The sequence below is a fragment of the Schistocerca cancellata genome, chromosome 1 (assembly GCF_023864275.1).
Source record: "Schistocerca cancellata isolate TAMUIC-IGC-003103 chromosome 1, iqSchCanc2.1, whole genome shotgun sequence".
NCBI lineage: Eukaryota > Metazoa > Arthropoda > Insecta > Orthoptera > Acrididae > Schistocerca > Schistocerca cancellata.
The window spans coordinates 246820113-246840329 of record NC_064626.1 but is presented as its reverse complement, the minus strand read 5'-3'; the positions used below and the strand labels follow the sequence as shown (position 1 = coordinate 246840329).

The 20217-nt window shown below is 41.9% G+C and overlaps 1 protein-coding gene across 1 annotated transcript in view; it reads right to left on the bottom strand.

The window, feature by feature from the left end:
- Nucleotides 1-9436: 9436 nt before the first annotated feature.
- The window catches only part of LOC126167177 (uncharacterized), a 145110-nt gene continuing 134329 nt past the window's right edge, over nucleotides 9437-20217 (bottom strand). Inside the window, exons 4-5 of the mRNA XM_049920460.1 lie at nucleotides 16505-16740; nucleotides 9437-9592 (exon numbers count right to left, since the gene is read on the bottom strand). Of these exons, the coding sequence (XP_049776417.1) occupies nucleotides 16705-16740 (36 nt within the window). The 3' untranslated portion in view covers nucleotides 9437-9592; nucleotides 16505-16704. The remainder of the gene's footprint in view (nucleotides 9593-16504; nucleotides 16741-20217) is intronic.

The following is a 20217-nucleotide window of genomic DNA, read 5'->3' as shown; positions in this document are numbered from 1 at the left end:
AATCTCGCCACGTTCACAATTGATGATGAAATGATGAGGATAACACAAACACCCAGCCCCGGGCCGAAAAACTCCCCAGTCCGGCCGGGAACCGAATCCGGAACCCGATGATCCAGAGGCAGCATTAATAAAGTATACCAGACAGCAGTTGATTACAAAAAAATGGTTCAAATGGCTCTGAGCACTATGGGACTCAACTGCTGAGGTCATTAGTCCCCTAGAACTTAGAACTAGTTAAACCTAACTAACCTAAGGACACCACAAACATCCATGCCCGAGGCAGGATTCGAACCTGCGACCGTAGCGGTCTTGCGGTTCCAGACTGCAGCGCCTTTAACCGCACGGCCACTTCGGCCGGCAGTTGATTACACTATGTGGTCAAAAGTATCCGGACAACTGGATGAAAATGACTTACAAGTTCGTGGCACCCTCCATCGGTAATGTTGGAATTCAATATGATGTTGGCCCACTCTTAGCCATGATGACAGCTCCCATTCTCGCAGGCATACGTTCAGTCAGGTGCTGGAAGGTTTCTTGGGGAATGGCAGCCCAGTCTTCACGGAGTGCTGCACTGAGGAGAGGTATCGATGTCGGTCGGTGAGACCTGGCACGATGTCGGCGTTCCAAAAGATCCCAAACGTGTTCAGTAGAATTCAGGTCAGGATTCTGTGCAGGGCAGTCCATTACAGCGAAGTTTTTTCGTGTAACCAGTCCGCAACAGGCCGTGCATTATGAACAGGTGCTCGATCATGTTGAAAGATTTAATGCCATCCACGAATTTCTCTTCAACAGAGGGAAGCAGGAAAGTGCTTAAAACATTAATTTAGGCCTGTGCTGTTATAATGCCACTCAAAACAACAAGAGGTGGAAGCCCCCTCCATGAAAAACAAGACCACACCATAACACCACCGACTCGGAATTTTACTGTTGGCACTACGCATTCTGGCAGATGACGTTCACTGAGCATTCGCCATACCCATACCCTGCCATCGAAGCACCACGTTGTGTACCGTGATCCGTCACTCCGCACAAGGTTTTTCCACTGTTCTATCGTCCAATATTTACGCTCCTTACACCAAGCGAGGCATCGTTTGGCATTTACCGGCGTGTTGTGTGGCTTATGAGCAGCCGCTCGAACATGAAATCCAAGTTTCTCACCTCCCGCCTAACTGTCATAGTACTTGCAGTGAATTCTGATGCAGTTTGGAATTCCTGTGCCTATTACATATCACGACCCTCTTCAGCTGTCGGCGCTCCCTGTCAGTCAACAGGCGAGGTCATCCTGTACGCTCTAGTGCTATACGTGTCCCTTCACGTTTCCACTTCACTATCACGACGGGAACCGTGGACCTAGGGATGTTTAGGAGTGTGGAAATCTCGCGTACAGACGTATGACACAAGTGACACCCAATCACCTGACCTCGTTCGAAGTCCGTGAGGTCCACGGAGCGCCCCATTCTGCTGTCTCTGAATGTCTAATGACTACTGAGGTCACTGATATGGAGTACCTGGCAGTAGGTGGCAGCACAATGCACCTAATGTAAAAAAGTATGTTTTTGGGGTGTCCGGCTACTTTTGATCACATAGTGTATCTCTACATCACTTTGAATCTCATTGCAGTTTTAAAACGTAAGAAACTGATCTCAATATGTATCTGTTCTTAATTTTTCGTTCGCTTTTGTTTAGCGCAGAAACATTAGTTTATCGAAATGAGCGCACTGTCTGCAGTTGACGGTTACTATCGTTTTTCCAAATAATTTCATTGACTATATCTGAAATTGAACTATGTTCAGGAGTAGCAGAAATTTTCAATTACTTAGGCTTAACGAAAGATTTGTCGCAGTACAAAATATTAAAAGGACTGTTTTTGGTGAGACCAGATTTTGAGTAATTGCTGGAAGTATTCAAGTTTTAGCGGCAGGTAAAGTACACTAACGTGACCAAAGTCAGGGGATGCCTCTTAATATCGTGTCGAACCTCCTTTTGCCCACAGTACTACAACAATTCGACGTAGCACGAACTCAACAAGTCGTTTGAAGTCCCTTGCAGAACTATTGAGTCATGCTGCCTCGGTAGTCGTCAGTAATTACGAAAGTGTTACCAGTGCAGTATTTTGTGCACGAAGTGACCTCTCGATTGTGTCCCATAAATATTCGATGGGATTCTTGTCTGGCGCTGTGGGTGGCGAAATCAATCGCTCAAATTGTCCAGAATGTTCTTTAAATAAATCGCGAATAATTGTGGCCCGGTGACACGGAGCATTCTTATTCATAAAAGTCCACCTTTGAATGGCTACAAATGGTCTCCAAGTAGCTGAATAGAAACATTTCCAGGCAACGATCACTGGACATCTTTACACAAACGCCGCTGCTCTCGGTCGTTAAGTGAAGGCCGTCGGCCAGTGCGTTGCCGCATGGTGAGAGGTAATCCCTGAAATTTGGTATCCTCGGCACTGACGCTTTGTATCTCGGACTATTTAATTCCCTAACGATTTCCGAAATGGAATGACCCATGCGTTTAACTCCAACCTCCATTCCTTGTTCAAAGTCAAATTCCTGCCGTGCGAGCATAATGACGTCGGAATCCTTTGGCACTTGAATCACAAATGACACCTCCGGCAGAGCACTGCTCTTACACAGTGAGTAACCATTTCTATGTGCGTGTATCACTAGTCCGTGACTTTCGTCACCTCAGTGTATTATCACATTGTATTTTTTTTTTTTTTTTAATTTTGTGTTCTGCCTTACGGCAGGTCTTGTCATGGGGGAAGCCTCGTCAGAAGTGTCCACCGCATGAGCGTCTAGCGAAGTGATTCTAGTGGTGGTTTCCCGTTACCTTACACTGATAATGATGAAATGATAATGAGGACAACACAACATCAGTCCCTGAGCGGAGAAAATCTCCGACACAGCCGGGAATCGAACGCGGATCCCTTGGCGTGACAGACCGCCGCGCTGACCACTCAGCTATCGGGGCGGGCGTATTTTGTTTGACGATACTAAAAATATATTGATACGATGTGGAAAACTCGGCGTGGTTCCCAGTTGTCCAACTATGGATGAAATTTAGTTTTTGTTTTATTTATACTCTTTGCACAGTCAGGCAACTCAAGTGTAATTAAATTCTGCGTAATTGTTTCATTTATAGAGAACTCTCAAGTAGATTTGTTGCTTGCTTTGTTTCAAGTCGATACACTTGACTCCCGTGGCGTCATAAAATTAGGTTGCACTGTCCATCACCAAAGAAAATTCGTTAGAAACTGGCGAAGCCTTTTCACGAGTCTGATATTTTAATTTATACAGTTAAGCAAAGCATGCATGGGATGAACGTTGCTATACGTGTTTTAAGGATTTATATGAATGTACAGGGTGAATCACTTAAAACTTGCACCGTAAATATTGTGGAAACAGAAAGTGCTATTGATGTTGGCCAATAATAGATTGTAATAACACATAGGAAGTGTTTTCTTTCTGCGAAAACATAATTTTATAGGTGGCATAATGCCTATTGTTCAAAAATGTTCGAATGTGTGTGAATCCGTAACGGACGAAACTGCTGAGGTCATCGGTCCCTAGACTTACACACTACTTAAACTGACTTTATGCTAAGAGCAACACACACACCCGTGTCCGAGGGAGGACTCGAACTTCCGGCGGGAGGGGCCGCAAAGTCCGTGACATGGCGCCTCAAACCACGCGGCCACGCCCTGCAGCAATGCCTATTGTCTTTGGCAAATTAAAAATAGGATAAATCAGAATGTCAATGATGTTTGTTGCAGGATTCTGGTGCGAGTCGTTTATAAGATGTGATATTTTAGAAACTTCCTACACCGACACCTGTTTGTACCATTCAATCCGTGTAGTTGCTTGGTACGATGTTGTTACGTTTGCTTAACAGTGTGCTTGTGTGTTCCTTGAGTGAATTCCGACGTGCTGGTCAGTGTGTGACAGTCCAAGCAGTAGGTCGTGAGTGGATGAGGGGATTTACCACTGCAGGAAAAGCCGACATGCTCTTGGTTTATGGAGAGTGTAGCAAGAATGCTGTTCGTTCTTGCACGGTGTGTGCGGCAAGATACTCCCACAGACGTCAACCAACTTGGCAGTTACTTGCCAAACTCTTCAACCAGTTTCTAACATTCTGCGTGGTGTCTGTCTGTTCTAAGTCGTGTCTCCCTACCACTTTCTCGCAACGACGCTCTGAGCGTGTTTTTTAGGGAATTGACTAGTTTGAACCTGGGACCTGTTGCTGGTAAGGAGACGCCAGACCACACATGACATGTAGAGTTCAGAAGAGTTCAGTGAGACTAGCGATGATATAACCAAATACTTAATGATTTCAGGGTCAGCTCCACTGCACTCCCTGTAAAAGAATCTTAATACTAACTAAATTTAGTGGAAGGGGTTCAAGGCCTTCCTATTTTTAGTTAGCTGGTAAAATAACGTCGAAAAAGCAGTTAAGTTTTCCATTGGAAATTTTATTCTACTCACAAAACATTGTTTATAAATTGCACTATTGATAAAAGGAAATTTTTAATACAGGATGACAAAAACTAACTGCGTTCAACAAAAATGTGAACGAATATTCCCTGAATGGGTTTCCAAGTTCTACAATGGATCGAAGGATGACCTATGCCATATCACATCTATAATCTAGGTTTAAATTAAGTTTCACAAAAGAGAAAACTATCAAAACGGTCTACAATGACCCTCAATTATCTATAATTACTTATCTAACTTGTCGTAAATTACAGTGGCTGATGCGGCTTCTCAATAATTATACAACAGAAAAATCATCGCGTTTCAGATTTTAACTTACGTAGCAAATGTGAATACCATGAGCTTCAATTGACGATCGACACTAGTATTACGTAAAAAGGGGATGTAACAGATGAGACTTCTGCAGTTCTGAGTGAAGCCTTATGCGCTCAAAAATGCGGCATCACGTGCGTTCATTACCTTGTCGGTGTTTTGTCAGGGGGTGGCGGGCAGCACAGCTCCGCTCACCTCGCCGTCTCGGAAGCAACTCTCGTGTCCTAACTTCTCGTTACTGCAATTTACCGAAGTTGGTTTAAAACAAACTATCTGGTTGTGTTTTCATCTGACCAATCAGGGTCTCAATGTTAGCCTTAAGCTCCACCTACAAAAAGTCTGTCTATCCAATGAGAAACGTTATACTTTTCGTGGTGGGGCAATGTTCTTAAAGTTTGCAACGTAACAGAGACGCGGAAAAGTCTCACGCTAAAACTTGCAGCTGGTGTGGCCATTTTAGTGTTACCGTAAGATCTATACTATTTTTCTGGAGGGCTCTAGCTTCTAACATGGGCTGGGGGGTGGTCCTGTCGGTTAACTGGCGACGTGGGTATCCGTCCCTTATCGTAGGGCCTTCTAGCTTAACACGGTTCTGCTCTCGGCTTCTGTTATCGTTTCTCCCCTCGGAACTGCGTCTGTCTCACGGTGGGAAGGTATGACATGCATTTAGGCGTTCTTGTATTCCATTTGCTCACTCGTTACTCGTATTACTTTGGTTAATTTAATGTCACGATTTACTCGGAGCTATGTGACATACTGCCGGATTTGCTTATCATGTCAGGGTTTTCATGGAAGGTGTTGGATTTGCCTGACACCTTACAAGTTGCGTGGAAGTGGTAGTGCAACACTTCGCCAACGTAACAGAAGGAAACAAGTGGCGACAGTAGAAGGGGAAATTAATGTTCTTGTTGCTGTTGCAGTTGACCCGCACGTTTGCTCCCGCGAAATCGCACGAGAAAGTGTCATGAGTGAGGCAAGTGTCCTACGCATCTTCCATCGACAACGGTTCCATCCATTTCACACGTCTCTCCGTCAAAAGTCGCGAAGACGCAATTATGAAAATCGTGTTAACTTTTCTGTACATGGGCACTGAGAAAGAATACTCCAGATATTTGTATGTTGTTTAATGATGAACTCATATTTACCAATTATGGTCAGGCAAAGCGCCGAAACATGCTCTATTAATCTTTCGACAATGGCTTCGTCATTGTGAAACATCAGCATACATGGATTGTAGACATGTGGTGTGGGTTAGTGAACCATCCGCTCATAGGCCCGTTTTTCATAGACGGAACACTGAACACGCTAAAGTATTGCAGCCTTCTAACAGACAACAATCCGCGAATGCCAGAAAGCGTTCCTGTGCAGACTAGAAGGAACCTCTGGTGTCAGCATGAGACTGTCCAGGCCATAGTGCACTAAGTACTGCAGCAAGTCTTAGAGGGATTGTTTCCAGATCGTCAGATTGGATGCAGAAAATCTGAACCTTCGGCCGACCCGTTCTCCGGTTTCGACGCCTGCAGAATTATTTTCTATGATGGAAAGCTGAAAGCCGCTGTGTACAAGGACATACCAACTACACGCGATGATATACAACGTTGTATTACTCCAGCCTGATCGGATATCTCCGCCGAAGTGCTTCCACATGAGCAACAATCACTCCATACCAGACAGGAAGCGTATATTGCCACGGCCGGTGACCATTTTGAACACAACCTTTGACGGTGAGTTGTCTTGCTACTGGTCAGAACCCACATAGCTAGTGTATACACTTGCATTGTTCTTCACTGTGTGCTACCGTGAGTATTGTACAAGTGTCGATGTGGGAACTTTTCAAGATACGATATCTCGTAAATGACTCGCACTAAAATGCTGCAACAAACATCACTGACATAGTAATGTACTCTACTTTTAGTCTTAATATCAATAGGCATTGTTCCATTTTAAAAGTATTATTACAGTCTGTTGATTGGCTATCAATACGAGCCCCTGACTACCAACCCATCCTGTGAAAAACCGCACATTAGCAGCAATAACCATTTCCGCAATTTTTGCGGTCCATGTTCACAAGTTTGTTAGAGTTTGTGCACGATATAGTCTTGAAAGGAAGACAACTAAAGGCGTACGAAATATCTAAAGCCATAAAAAGGTCAGATGGTGGAACACGATAGATTTTATACGAAGGAGCAACAATGGCAAGGTCTTCGAGATATTTATCGCTTTCTTGAATACTGGTCAGAGCCAAGTGCGAAAACGGACGTTCTGATATTTTTTTTATAAATAAAAGGTCCGCCAGAAAAATTCGCTTGGTTACAAAGGCCGTTTCCCAGAGCGAGAACTAGCACATTGTAAGTGTGAAACATTGGTCCGCCTAACCTGTTTCGGCAGCCTTGTACTTTGCGCTGTTCCCACATTTGAAAATCCTCGCTCGAAAACATTTTGAGCCCAACAAAGTAATCAAACCAGCATGCGGGTGTTTTGCAGATCTTATAGAACGATAATTCAAGGATGAAATTTACGCACTAGAGTAACTTTTTGCAAAGCGAACTAACGTAAATATTAATTATACAAGGGTTTTTTACGTATTTTCACTGGTTTACTGGCTTTCAGGTGACCCCATTCCGCCGCCAATGCTACCACGCTCGGTTGAATATATTAAGATGATATATTACAGGTAAATAGTAATCCATGTTAACAATTCTAAGAATATAGCAGATATGATTACAGTCGGATTCCAACACTAAAATAATTGCTTTAAATTTCATGAATGTTTCACGTAACTACTTTTGCTTCGGCTAAAAATGTATATAATGATCTATAAGTTCACAAGTATCTTCAGCTAAGTCTTCTGTTAGTAACAAGCTTCAGATGACTCATATGAGGGATGCACACTAGGGATTCCCTTTCACAGTGGAGACCTCGGTGGCATTATCTTTTTTTATATTGTTGGTCCTAGTCGAAAGACGCCAAAACTGTAGATATACTAAGAGCGTGTTAACAGTTTTCTAACTTGCTACACCCACTGAGCAAGTATCTGTATTATTTCAGCTAGCAACTGATTTTGGAAATTTATGGTAAATTCCTACGGGACCAAACTGAGGTCATCGGTCCCTAGACTTACACACTACTTAATCTTACTTTAACTTGCGCAAGGACAACACACGCACCAATGCTGGTGAGTGGTTTCGCACCGCCACGGGGGGAGGGGGGGGGAGCCAAGACGCCTCATACGCCGCGCGGTAACAGAAGTGTGATCTCTGTTGCTTTAAGTGCTCAGTAACTAATTCTCTGCTTTACTATGATGTGAACCACATCGCTTGATTTCTATTGCATTGCCCTTAGCGTAGTAAAATTACCAGACACACACACACACACACACACACACACACACACAAGTTAGAGTGACAGACATTTGCTTACCTTTTGTTTGGTTTCTGACGTAAATCATTCTCAATGCAGGTTAACTGCGCCGTCTCTTCTTCCTGGATCGGAAAAAACTGTTACTCGAGATATCACCAAGTGCTTCAGATGTGTCGCAGAAAAAATGGTGTTAACCAATTTTTGTAGAAACAGCTTCTATCATTATTTGCCTTTCTGATGCTGTCATTTGAACCAGTATGTCCTGAATTTTTTCGCAGTTGCACAATTTAATACATATCTGGCATACTGTTATTTCCAAAAAGTATTTTTATGATCTGGTGATGACTTTACCGGAAAGCAATGTGTTTATTTTAATTTTTAGAAATGTATGATTAAGAGAACATTTGAAGAGTAGAAGTGGAGAACGTTCTAAGAGATAAGTCTCACATTAGTTGAGAGAGTGGGTAAAACAATGGATCTCTACATAATTTATTTGTTTCCAAAATATTCAGAGTGTCGCTTAGTCACGACGTTTTATCTTTGACAGAACAGAAATACATTAGCAAGTTTGTAACTATTAGAACTGTAGTCAACAAAAAGCACTTTTAGTATCTTTTAAATTTTGAAACCACAGATGGAAGCACTTATTGGCACAAGGGCGATGCGATATCTACGAAACCACATCAGCAACACTACCTCCGCGATTTGGCACATGGGTCAAGTCTAGGAACATTAAAGGCTGCCGATAACACGACAGCACTGAAAAAAATGGTACTTACAAGTTTTCCATTTCGATTCATAATTATGTGAAAACGTTATTCAGATTCTTCTAAGGCTGATTTCAGCAATTGCATCATGTAAGTTCGCAGTCAAGCATCTTTCTTTACCAAAGATAAAGTTCCGTTTCCAGGGTAAAAAACTCTAGGCGTCAACGTGGCAAACAAATTATCATTCCTTGATAGTGACTATGTCAACCCTTGACACCAGGTACTTGGAAAAGACAAGTTGTTGACAACTAAGTGAACAAGCAAAGTGCCTTTGGTTCAATAATTTCAATTTTAAACTAATCCTCTAAGTTTCTCATTCTACTGGAACAGCTGCAGCGCCCTATCCCAGGAAAAGGTATTAACACTATTACTATCAGATTTCCTTTTGTTTGAAATAGCGGTACAGACATGCTGTTAATTAGAGTGTGTAGTGGTATTGAAAAAAAAACACATTTTTGGTTAAGACAGTTTATTGGACAGAGAGAATACAGAGTTGTCAGAATCTCATCGCTTTCTTCACAAGTTGTTCCATCACGTTCGGTGTCATAACACGACGATCCGCTGCAAACCTCTGCTTCGCCGACTGCAGGCTGCTGGTGCTCTTCCTCTTGACGGCTTTGTTGACCCCTAGAGGCTCAGCTAGCAGCTGCGCACCACCTGGAACAGTACAGAACTGTCAATGCATTACACTCATCAGGGAATCTACCCTTCACACTTCAGCATGCAGTATTAATCAGAATGTGTGCTAGGAGCATATATGATCTCTCAGTTTCAAACCAAAACTGCATCCAATTTATCTACGAAATATAATAGATTAGTACTTGTGTCCACAGATCATGAATACACTTCGTAATGATGTGGTACGTGTCAGGTTAATAAAAGGTGTTTATACAAGCTATTACATTGCACAGAATATTAGATGACAATATTTTTTTTTGTGGGGATGGGGAAATTACCCACTTACTGTATCCAAAAATTCATCTAATGAGTAGAAGGAGTTCCCATTCAGAAATTTCGATGCTATTAGATAAGTGACCAAAGACTTTTGTGGCAGGATAATTTACCCCCTTCTGAGCCAAAGTTAGATTTAACCTTGAGTAGTGAAGATCATCCTTTCTGCTGGTGGTGTAGCCATGTACACTGCTATTACTTTTGAATTCGTTCGGATTGTTAACAACAAATTTCACAAGTAAATGTACATATTGTGAGGTTACAGTGAAGATTTCTAGCTCTTTAAATAAGTATCTGCAGGATGATCTTGGATGAGCTCCAGCAATTATCCTGATTACACGCTATTGTGCAATGAACACACTTTTACCCAATGATGAGTTACCTCAAAATATGCCATACGAAAGCAGAAAATGAAAATAGGAGTGGTAAGCTAATTTAATGATATGTATATCGCCAAAATTTGCAATGATCCTAATAGCCTAAGTAGCTGAACTCAAACGTTTCAGCAGATCTTCAGTGTGTTTTTTCAGTTCAACCCCTCATCAATGCATACACCTAGAATTTTTTAATATTCTACCTTAGCTACCGATTCCTGATCGGAGTCTATATTTATTAATGGCGTCATTCTATTTACTGTGAGGAACTGTACATACTGTGTTTTGTCAGAGTTTAATGAGAGCCCATTTGCAGTGAACCACTTTATCATTTTCTGAACAACATCGTTCACAATTTCATCAGTTAATTCTTGTCTGTTGAGTGTGATAGCTATACTTGTATCATGTGTGATTATATATAGTTTTGTAGTATGCAAGATTTGTAATGTAGACTCAAATTTGACAGATATGACTAACGTTTGTGATTAGCTCAAGTTCATTAAATATGAACTCGACAAGGAAAGATACTGATAGCATAGACATGAGGGGAACGTTTGTGAAAACTTTTGTGGAACCTGAACAAATTCATGCCATGCAGTGTAGCTGTGCCATTGTTTGTCTTTTACACTGTGAAGTCCTTCGCCATTATCGTGTCTAAGAATATCCCACTACTGGAATTTCTATAAATTTCGTGAATAATAACGACTTTTATTTTGGATAAATGTTGTGCATGATCTTTTTCATCCTCAAAATTTTCAGGCTTTCCTGGAAGAGGAAACGACATTATTTTCACGGGGCAATTTCTTATTCTCCTACGACACTTTGAAGAAGTGTCTACACTATTCCCATTTGAGTCCTGCTAAATAACTCTGTGAACAGTGTTTCTCTAGTATACAGTGGTTCGAATATTTAATTGTACTTTCGTGGTCGCAGTATCTCTCATATGTATTAGTCGCAATGTTTCCCATACCTAGTTCAGCAGTCAAAACAGTGTGTCGATGTACAGGACAAAAGGCGACGATTTTCTTTCCCACTACAATCCAGAAAATTTATTTGTTTAGTTATTTATTATGCAATAGCATAGCTGAACATATGGATCTTAAAAAACTGAAAGGGCTAATTTTGCAACATTTATTTATACTTCCTTCGATGACAGGAAGGAATGAGTTCAGGGCGCTGGATCAATGAAGTACAGAGAAATATGGTAACACCCACACTAACATGGAAACACGGTGAAAAATGCACGCTTTAACATAAATGCAGACGCTGTCGAAGCCTGCTGATTGCGCTGTTTTATTTGACTGCGAACGGCGCTTGTGCAATGTCCTCAATACATTGTGTCAGTTTTAATCTGCGAAGAAGTTTCATACCAGCACACACTTCGCTGCAGAGTGAAAATCTCATTCTGGAAACATCGCCTAGGCTGTGGCTACACCATGTCTCTGTAATATCCTTTCTTTCAGGAGTGCTAGTTCTGCAAGGTTCGCAGGAGAGCTTCTATAAAGTTTGGAAGGTAGGAGACGAGGTACAGTGTTCTCTGTAGTTAATGAGTGCATTATATCGGATCTACGCGAATTCGAACGCGAGCAAATCGTTGGCGCTCGTGTGCTGGGTGTTTCCATAACGTAGATAGACTAAGTTTTTGGCGTTTCAATAGGCACCATAACAGAGATTTATACCGCATACAGCGAAAGCGAAAAACATCGTTCGCGAAGTCGCAAAGCGGACGAAAATGTGTGATGAGTGATCGTGATGGACGACCATTTAAGTTTATTGTGACAAATGTAATGTACGACAGCTGGAAAGTTCACTACAGAACTGAATGTTGCACTCGCGAACCTTGTCGGCGCTAAAAGAGGAGGCTGGGAAATGGAGGGCTATCTGGGATGCCAAAACCACAAGTCAGTGGTGCAAATTCTCGTAGCAGAAAATGTGATGCCGAAACCATAAAAACTTGTCTATGGAATAATGAAGTAGAGTCTCTTGGTCGGATGAGTCGTTTCACACTGTTTCCAACTTCTGGCCGTGATTACATCGCAAGAGCGAAACATGGTGGTAGTTCAGTGATGATTTTGGCTGCAATATCGTTGGATTCCACGGGCCCTGTGGTTTCTCTGCAAGGTCGCATTACTAACACGGATTATGTGAGCATTTTGGCTGATCAGGCCCATCCTATGGGTACAATGTTTGTTCCGTAATAATGGTGATGCGTTCCAAGCAGACAGGGCCCCTGTTCAAACAATTCGCATCGCCCAAGACTGGTTTTCTGAGCTCCAAGATGAAGTGTCGCATCTACTCTGGCCACCAGTCTGCCGATCTAAATATTGAGCTCTTCTGGTCTACTTTGGAGGATAAACTGCGTGATCGTTAACCATCCGCATCATGGTTATCTGAAGTTGCCACTCTTCTGCAGGGACAATCGAGTACTATTCCCTCGAAAATCGTGAAGGACTTTCACAATGAGATTCTCACTCTGCAGCGGAGTGTGTGCTGGTATGAAACTTCCTGGCAGATTAAAACTGTGTGCCTGACCAAGACTCGAACTCGGGACCTTTGCCTTTCGAGTCTCAGTCCGGCACACAGTTTTAATCTGCGAAGAAGTTTCATACCAGCACACACTTCGCTGCAGAGTGAAAATCTCATTCTGGAAACATCGCCTAGGCTGTGGCTACACCATGTCTCTGTAATATCCTTTCTTTCAGGAGTGCTAGTTCTGCAAGGTTCGCAGGAGAGCTTCTATAAAGTTTGGAAGGTAGGAGACGAGGTACTGGTAGAATTAAAGCTGTCAGGACGGGGCGTGAGTCGCGGTTGGGTAGCTCAGTTAGTAGAGCACTTGCCCGGGAAATGCAAAGGTACCGAGTTCGAGTCTCTGTCCGGCACACAGTTTTAATCTGCCCGGAAACTTCCTGAAGGACTTTACCTATTCAGAGACGACTGGAAGCTTGGACGAATGCCAACGGTTTTCTTACACAGTAAGAGGCAACTAGAAGTAGAATTAGTAGTTTCTTGTAAATATTCTGACACTTCCGATACAGTCTCTGGAATAAATTCATCAGCATCTTGCAGAATTAAACGTATGTGAATACTGCCTAGTGATTATAGTAACATGGAACTACCCTTAAAAGTTATCAGATACTCGTATCCTGTCCAACACAATGAAGGTTCACACTGTACTAAAACAATATTTTTCTACTGTACTAATTAAATTTTCGTGATGTGAGGCTCAGTTCAAACACACATAATTGCACCTGAACTGATGACTGGAGTAATGCCACGAGTACAACTTGAAATAGGCCTCATTAGGAAAACCAGTAAAAATCAAAGTGCACATGTTACAGTGGAACTAGCCTGAGAAACTGTAATACAGTTGTGGGAATGCCTTATGTTTAGGATCAATAACCTCTTCATTATATTTTATTTCGGAAAGTATTATTTGTTAAGGTCTCTTGAGGTAGAACAAACAGGTTTGAGAGCGCCAGAAAAATGTTTTTCGGGCGTCTTTTGGATTCTTGCTACTCGCGGCTCAAACGGCTAACAGCCCCACTCCAAGTAGCCACAATCTGGGGAAAGCGCTGCTCAGTGCGACTTCATTTCCATGCATCACCTTGAGCCAGCTGGCAGCTGCTCAAACGAATCGTCATTGGTCATTAGTCTTACACAAGACTGGCAATGTTGCTGTAAGATGCTATCCTCTGGCAGGGGATTAAGAAGCGCTATTGGGACGGCCGTCTGAGAGGAAATTTCGCCCCCTGCAAACTAGACTAGTCGGCTACAAACGACACCCGTTTAGAAGGATTTGGGAAAATCCAGCCCCTCTTCTTTAAGCCCCTTCCCCTGCCTCTCCAAATGTGACAAAAACACCTAGGCAGCTAACGAAGATACTGCACCCGGTCGTCGTAACAGATTCCGTCCAAATTTGTTTTCTGTGCAGAGACTGGGCAGAAATAAAAGTGATAGAAACGGGAGGTCCACGTGGCAAATCGTCCAGGAAAAAAGTATCATTTCTGGCGCCGGTCGGACGAGGCACGAGCTTTTATGTTAGCGTAGATATCAGACTGTAGAGCTGCAAAGGTAAAAACTATAGAGGAACTGAGGAAGACAGATTGGAATACTCCCAACAAATAATTGACGATGTAGATTGTAAGCGCTACTCTGAGGTCAAAAGATTGGCACGGGACAGGAATTCGTGGCGGGACCACATCAAACCAGGTAAAAGACACATGACATAAAAAAATTTATGTTACTTGCATTGCAAATAAACGGAAATAATGCTCAGTATATTTATTAATATCTTCACGAGAGGCATGAAAAGAAAAAGGTAAAGGAAATTTGGAGATGAAATAATGTTCTCGAAAGATTTAAAAGCCGCACGAGATAACTTCGTATATGAAATTAGATACTTTAATCAATTTACAGTCGAGGTTTTACACGTGCTGCGAAGACATTCGTCATAAAAACAGTGCAAGAAGTAACTTTATCTCTTGGACACGTTACAAACGCAGCATTTTATTGACATGGTTGGTTTAAAGTGTCTGTATAAAAATACTTCTCACTGTGTTATCAAAATTCTCTCCAAGAACTTCACGTTACTCGGTCGAGAACTAACAAGCGAATAAGCTCCGTCAAAGTAGCTAGGGTTGTTCCCAGCGGCCGATGGGCGGAGTTTACCTGCACCGGGAACATACTTTTTGCGCGTCAACTCCCTAGTGCTGTTCGGAGGTTAAAATGGAACCAATAGAGCAGTGTGCGATTTTCAGGGGGGGGATGAGGGGGATGAGGGGGATTTTCCCCCTCCCCCCTCTGTATCAGACCATCCCCTCCTCTGGTTTTAGTTTATGCATCCCAACCTGGGATGTTTATTTCCCATACACTGGAGTAAAACTTTACATATAATTTAAATTTGTGGAGCCGAACATTGAAAGTTTTTGATAAGTCTTACTATTAATACTATTAATGTGTTTCATTTTTCTATCATCAGAATAAGTACAACTTTTCACAAATGTGCCTCTACTTTTTGAATTCCCCTCGTATAACTGTACCAGTATGTAGATTATTTTGTAAATAAGCTTTACCTATAATGTACATTTAAAGATATAACAAGGGATGGCTTTTCTGATAGTGCATACGCACCAATAGTGAGTTTCGGCATTAACATCTATTTATAAATAGCTGTTTAACCATGCGTAACGCCACGGTCCAAGCTAGTAACATATTTAAATTCTACTAACCATCTAAGAAATCCCCCCCCCCCCCCCCGGTAAAAGCACAAATCGCCCCCTGCGATAGAGTAAATCCGTACATATTAATAACAAATCCTCCTTGGAAAGTTCTCTGAGAGTCCCCGAGGATGCTGCAAGTACAATACTTTCTTGGAAATTTTTATGCAATCCTGAATTTTCCTTTGCCGTTTCCTTTTCAGGACTGAAGAAAATATTAATAGATACAATACATTGAGCATTATTTCCGGTTATTTGCTGTCTAATGAACGTAAAAACTGAAAGTACAATTTAAAAAAGTTTTCGCATAGGTACTCGACTCCACGACCTTCCGATTACCATTCAGTGTGCTTTCCGCTCGGTCAGCTGCTGCCTGTTAACTACTTTAACATTATTCCTCACGCCTCGCCCGACCTGAGCCAAAAATGCTGTTTTTTCTTCCAAACGGATGGCCATCTGTATCTCCCACTTAGAACAGTTTCATTTCTGGCAAAGCCCTGCACATACCATGATTTTCAAAGTAATCGCTGATGACAAGCAGGCGCGGCTCCATTGTAAGTAATGGTGTGTTACGTCCCTTCGAAAATTCTTGCGATCGGGTCTTCAAGACCGCTGACTACCTCGCACTCTTCCCTGATTGGCTGTCTTGTGCTCGTAGCTACACAACAGTGCATTCCCACCCGAAGATTATTAGGGTGAGCTTTCTAGATTCACTAGATTCAACTTACTGTTATGACGTTGTCGGGCTGACTTTCTATCCCCGTGTTCTCTATGACAAATTCGATTGGGGAATAATTACATTGCGAGGTAGCAGTTCCTTGAACAGGCTTCTGCACAACGTTCTCGAGTTCACATAAAAATAATTCGTATAAAATGCCTATCGGGGCTGGAAACTTAACTAGTTGAAATCAGATTGGGAGGGTTGGGGGGGGGGGGGGGAGAGATGATATTTTCTCACGAAAGTTTTTCAGCATCTTACCTCAGAGGAGTACGTATAAAAACAAAATTAAAAGACACTTCGTACTCACCATTGTCGGGTTTGGTGACGGCGAAGCGTCCGTTGCGGTCTGCGAACGGTTTCGGTATAGAGTGCGGCGTCCTCAACGGCAGGTAGCCGGCAGCGAACACCCGGGCCTCGCGCTGACCCCGCACGATCTTCTTCTGTCTCCTCAGCCTGCGTGCCAGCAACGAGTCCGACTGGACGAGACTCAACCAGCTGGCGTTGACTTCACTTGCCGCCAACAGCGACGGGCCGTCCAGCTTCCTGTAAAATAAAAATAACAGCTATTAATACTGACAACTAAGAACTCGTCTTTGATTTACATAAGCAGAAAAGAATCTCTAAGAGTTTCAGACGTGTTAGTACTACAAAATATTTATTTCATCTCACAAGATTAAGGCTTTCAGGCCCTCTCATGAAACTAAGCAGGCATCCATGGTGAGTTAACAATACAATGGGCATGAACAGTACATAATGATGAAATAATACAAGTTAATAAATCTACTAGAAGAACCAGTGACGGTAACCGACCTCAAAATTCAGCTGAAAACAAAAATTCATGAGAAACATACGATGATGATGGGTTTGTGGGGCGTGGGGCGCTGAACTGCGCGGTCATAAGCGCCCATTCAAAGTCCCAAGTTGTCATTACGCAGCACAATTATTACGCAGCACAATCTAGCCACTGTCACGGATGATGGTGGTGGTGGTAACAAACACCCAGTGCCCTGGCAGAGAAAATTCCCAATCCGGGCGAGAATCTAACCCGGTAACACGTGATCCAGAGGCAGCAACGCTAGCCACTAGACCACGAGCTGACGACAGAAACACATGAATTGCACCAGAACACGTAGAAACACAAATAGGTAAAATAGAGCGAATTAGTAAATTTAAGTATCATAGAAATTATACAGCAAAACAAACTAGGAAAATGTTACAGTTAAAGGGAAAGACCGCATGTTTTGATAAAATGTCTACAACAAGCAGTATGTACCTAGAAAAACAAAACACTGTATCACAGTGGTGAGAACAGAGTGTCTCTATGCCGGATCGGCATGCCAATGCTTAACGTAGAGCTAAATTGGGCAAACCATGGGTACCTGAAAGACTGAGTAATACCAGCAATATATCGTTGGAAAACAGCAACTAACGAGGAGTACCAGAAGTAACGGCAAAGTGAAGATTAATCTTCTTTGGACACCTCTATCGAATGGATGAGAAGAGACTAACAAAACATTTCTGTATTTCTGGAAAAAGAAATTGACAGTAGCATGTATTACAAGAATAAGCAAAGTAGAAAACACCAAATAATCTGAAACAGAACATTTTTTTAATACTCAAACACTTCTTTTAGTAGGCTGCGGAGGCAGAAATAAGAAATGCGTGACAAGAGGACGAGACAAAGGTAAAGAAAATGTGGAGAAGAGTGCTGGAAAATACGGAACAACTAAGAATTGTTGCGTGAACTTAGTTGCTCAATACAAACATCACTAGTAGTATCATCTTAGTAGTTGTATTATTATTATTATTATTATTATTATTATTATTATTGGCAAATAATGATGATCCATTTACGCGCAAAATAATCCAGACAGCAAACAGAAACAGGTTGATTATTGCCAGTGTAAGAACATTGAAAGAAAGTTCTCACAAAGCGCAAAGTAACATTATAACGGAAACGCAGAATTAATTCTCTGCGGGTCACTACCCTGTCACTCTATAGAACTTAAATATTGACGAAGATCAAACCCATCTACAGCTTATATAAGAAAGAATAAGAGCAGAGCCTTAACCTCTAATAACAGCTGTATAAAATCAGAACGAAAAACTGCAAGAGCATTACAGTAAAATACCTCAATATCATAGATATCGATTGTAAAGCAACAGACCATTGGCCGTAGTTTCACGCTGCTACGCGAAGAATTAATACAGTATAGTATCCTGTACGATTAAAAAATACGTTACGACCGAACGGTTGCAGCTAATAAGCCTGGCATCGTTATACGCAATTTTCCTCGTAATCGACCTATCAATGACATTTTATACGAACGTTACTGATTAAGACGGCTCATCAAATAAAATGTGGGATGCAAAATTTGATGTAAACCACCTCAGTACAGGCGCCCTGGGATCAGTGTCACATAACTTTAAGGGTCCTCTCTGAGTAGAAACCCAGAGTACCGCAAAGACAGAAATACGAAGTATCGTTATGATCTGAAGCGCTCATACCTTGCATATTGTAAAATCACTGCGAATTCAGTCCCTCCTTGGTCACGTAATTATCAAAGCCTAAAGGATCCTTTGAAGAGAGAAGGATGAACAATGGTCTTTTTGGGCTTCGTCTGAGGCTTAGAGTCAGACAAGAGGAAAGAGCAGGAAGAATGGCGTTGAGGGAGGAGATGCGTTACCAGAAATCCACCCCTCCCCTCCCTCTAGCGGGCGGGACTTATCTTGCGACTGGTGGTCCGCTACCACAACCAATCTGTGGTCCCTGCCGCCTCTAGAATTCAGGCATAATGCTCTCACCCAGAGATCGCGATAACTAAATAAGTCTTCCGACAGCTGATGTTACGCAAATGGTAAGGTCCGCATGGGTAACACTGCGAAAAGGTATGAAGAAGAATTAAATCAGAGTTCTCGTATAAACCAAGCTTAGTGAATTCTTCCTAAAGGGGCAGACGGGCTACAAAACGTCGTCCCAAATTCACATTCCTACCGAATATAATGCACGTTACTTTTTACTGTTTGGCAATGGCAGTAGAGGTCTATCTTAGTTTACAGACTCATTTATCAGGCGTGGAACCACTAACGACTCTTCACTCTTTGAAGGGTTCGGTATTTGCTGACTTCTAATGCCAGGAATTCTCCAAGGGATAAGACCTGGGATTCGAACATTATTCGAAAGATGGATGCCTCATCGAATACTAGCAGTCGCTACAGCTATTTCATTAAGTCTTCCCATCCTGTTTGTCCTGTTTTCACACAGGAAATATCTGAAAGTTGACAGAGTCAAAACTAGCAATTAAATAGCCGAACCTATAGCCAAACTAAATTTTTCGTCTCTTAAATACTTTCTGTTACATATTTACTACTTTTACGACAACCAACTTACGGTGGAGTAATATTTACATCCGTTCTTGTCTAACAATCAGAACATTCATTAATTAGCATTTAACGTAGTGCAAAGAAGCATTTGAGTTCTGTTCATCTAAGTAGTACCAATCATCCCACTATATATATTTTTATGTCTCTTCCCAATACCGTTAAATGAACAAAATTATACATATAAAAGGTACGCCTGTATTACAGTTGAAAAAATTTGATCTTACCGAAGTATTCTGACATATTACCACGTAACTCAAATTTTCAGCACCTGCAACTGTGAATCACGCCTCATGAGCATTCATTTTACGTGAGGCACTTGGTAAACTTCGATCTTTAGTAAGATCACAGTATAAGTTTTTCTCGTTTTGCGGCGTGTGGCCAATATTCAGTCTTTTACTGGAAGTGACCTGCTGTAAAACCTTATACGCATTTTGCTCCTTGCAAAAAACGACATTTCATTTTTTCAGTCATCATTATACGTATTATTGTTAAGAAGTGGCAACATTATCAATATTCTATAATAGTTTTAGTAACTCCTGCATGCGTTAAATTCATTAGGCTACAGAGTATAAAATAAAATTTATGTAGTTTCTCATGAATTACGCGGGAACCTACGTCTCATTTATCAGTTCCATG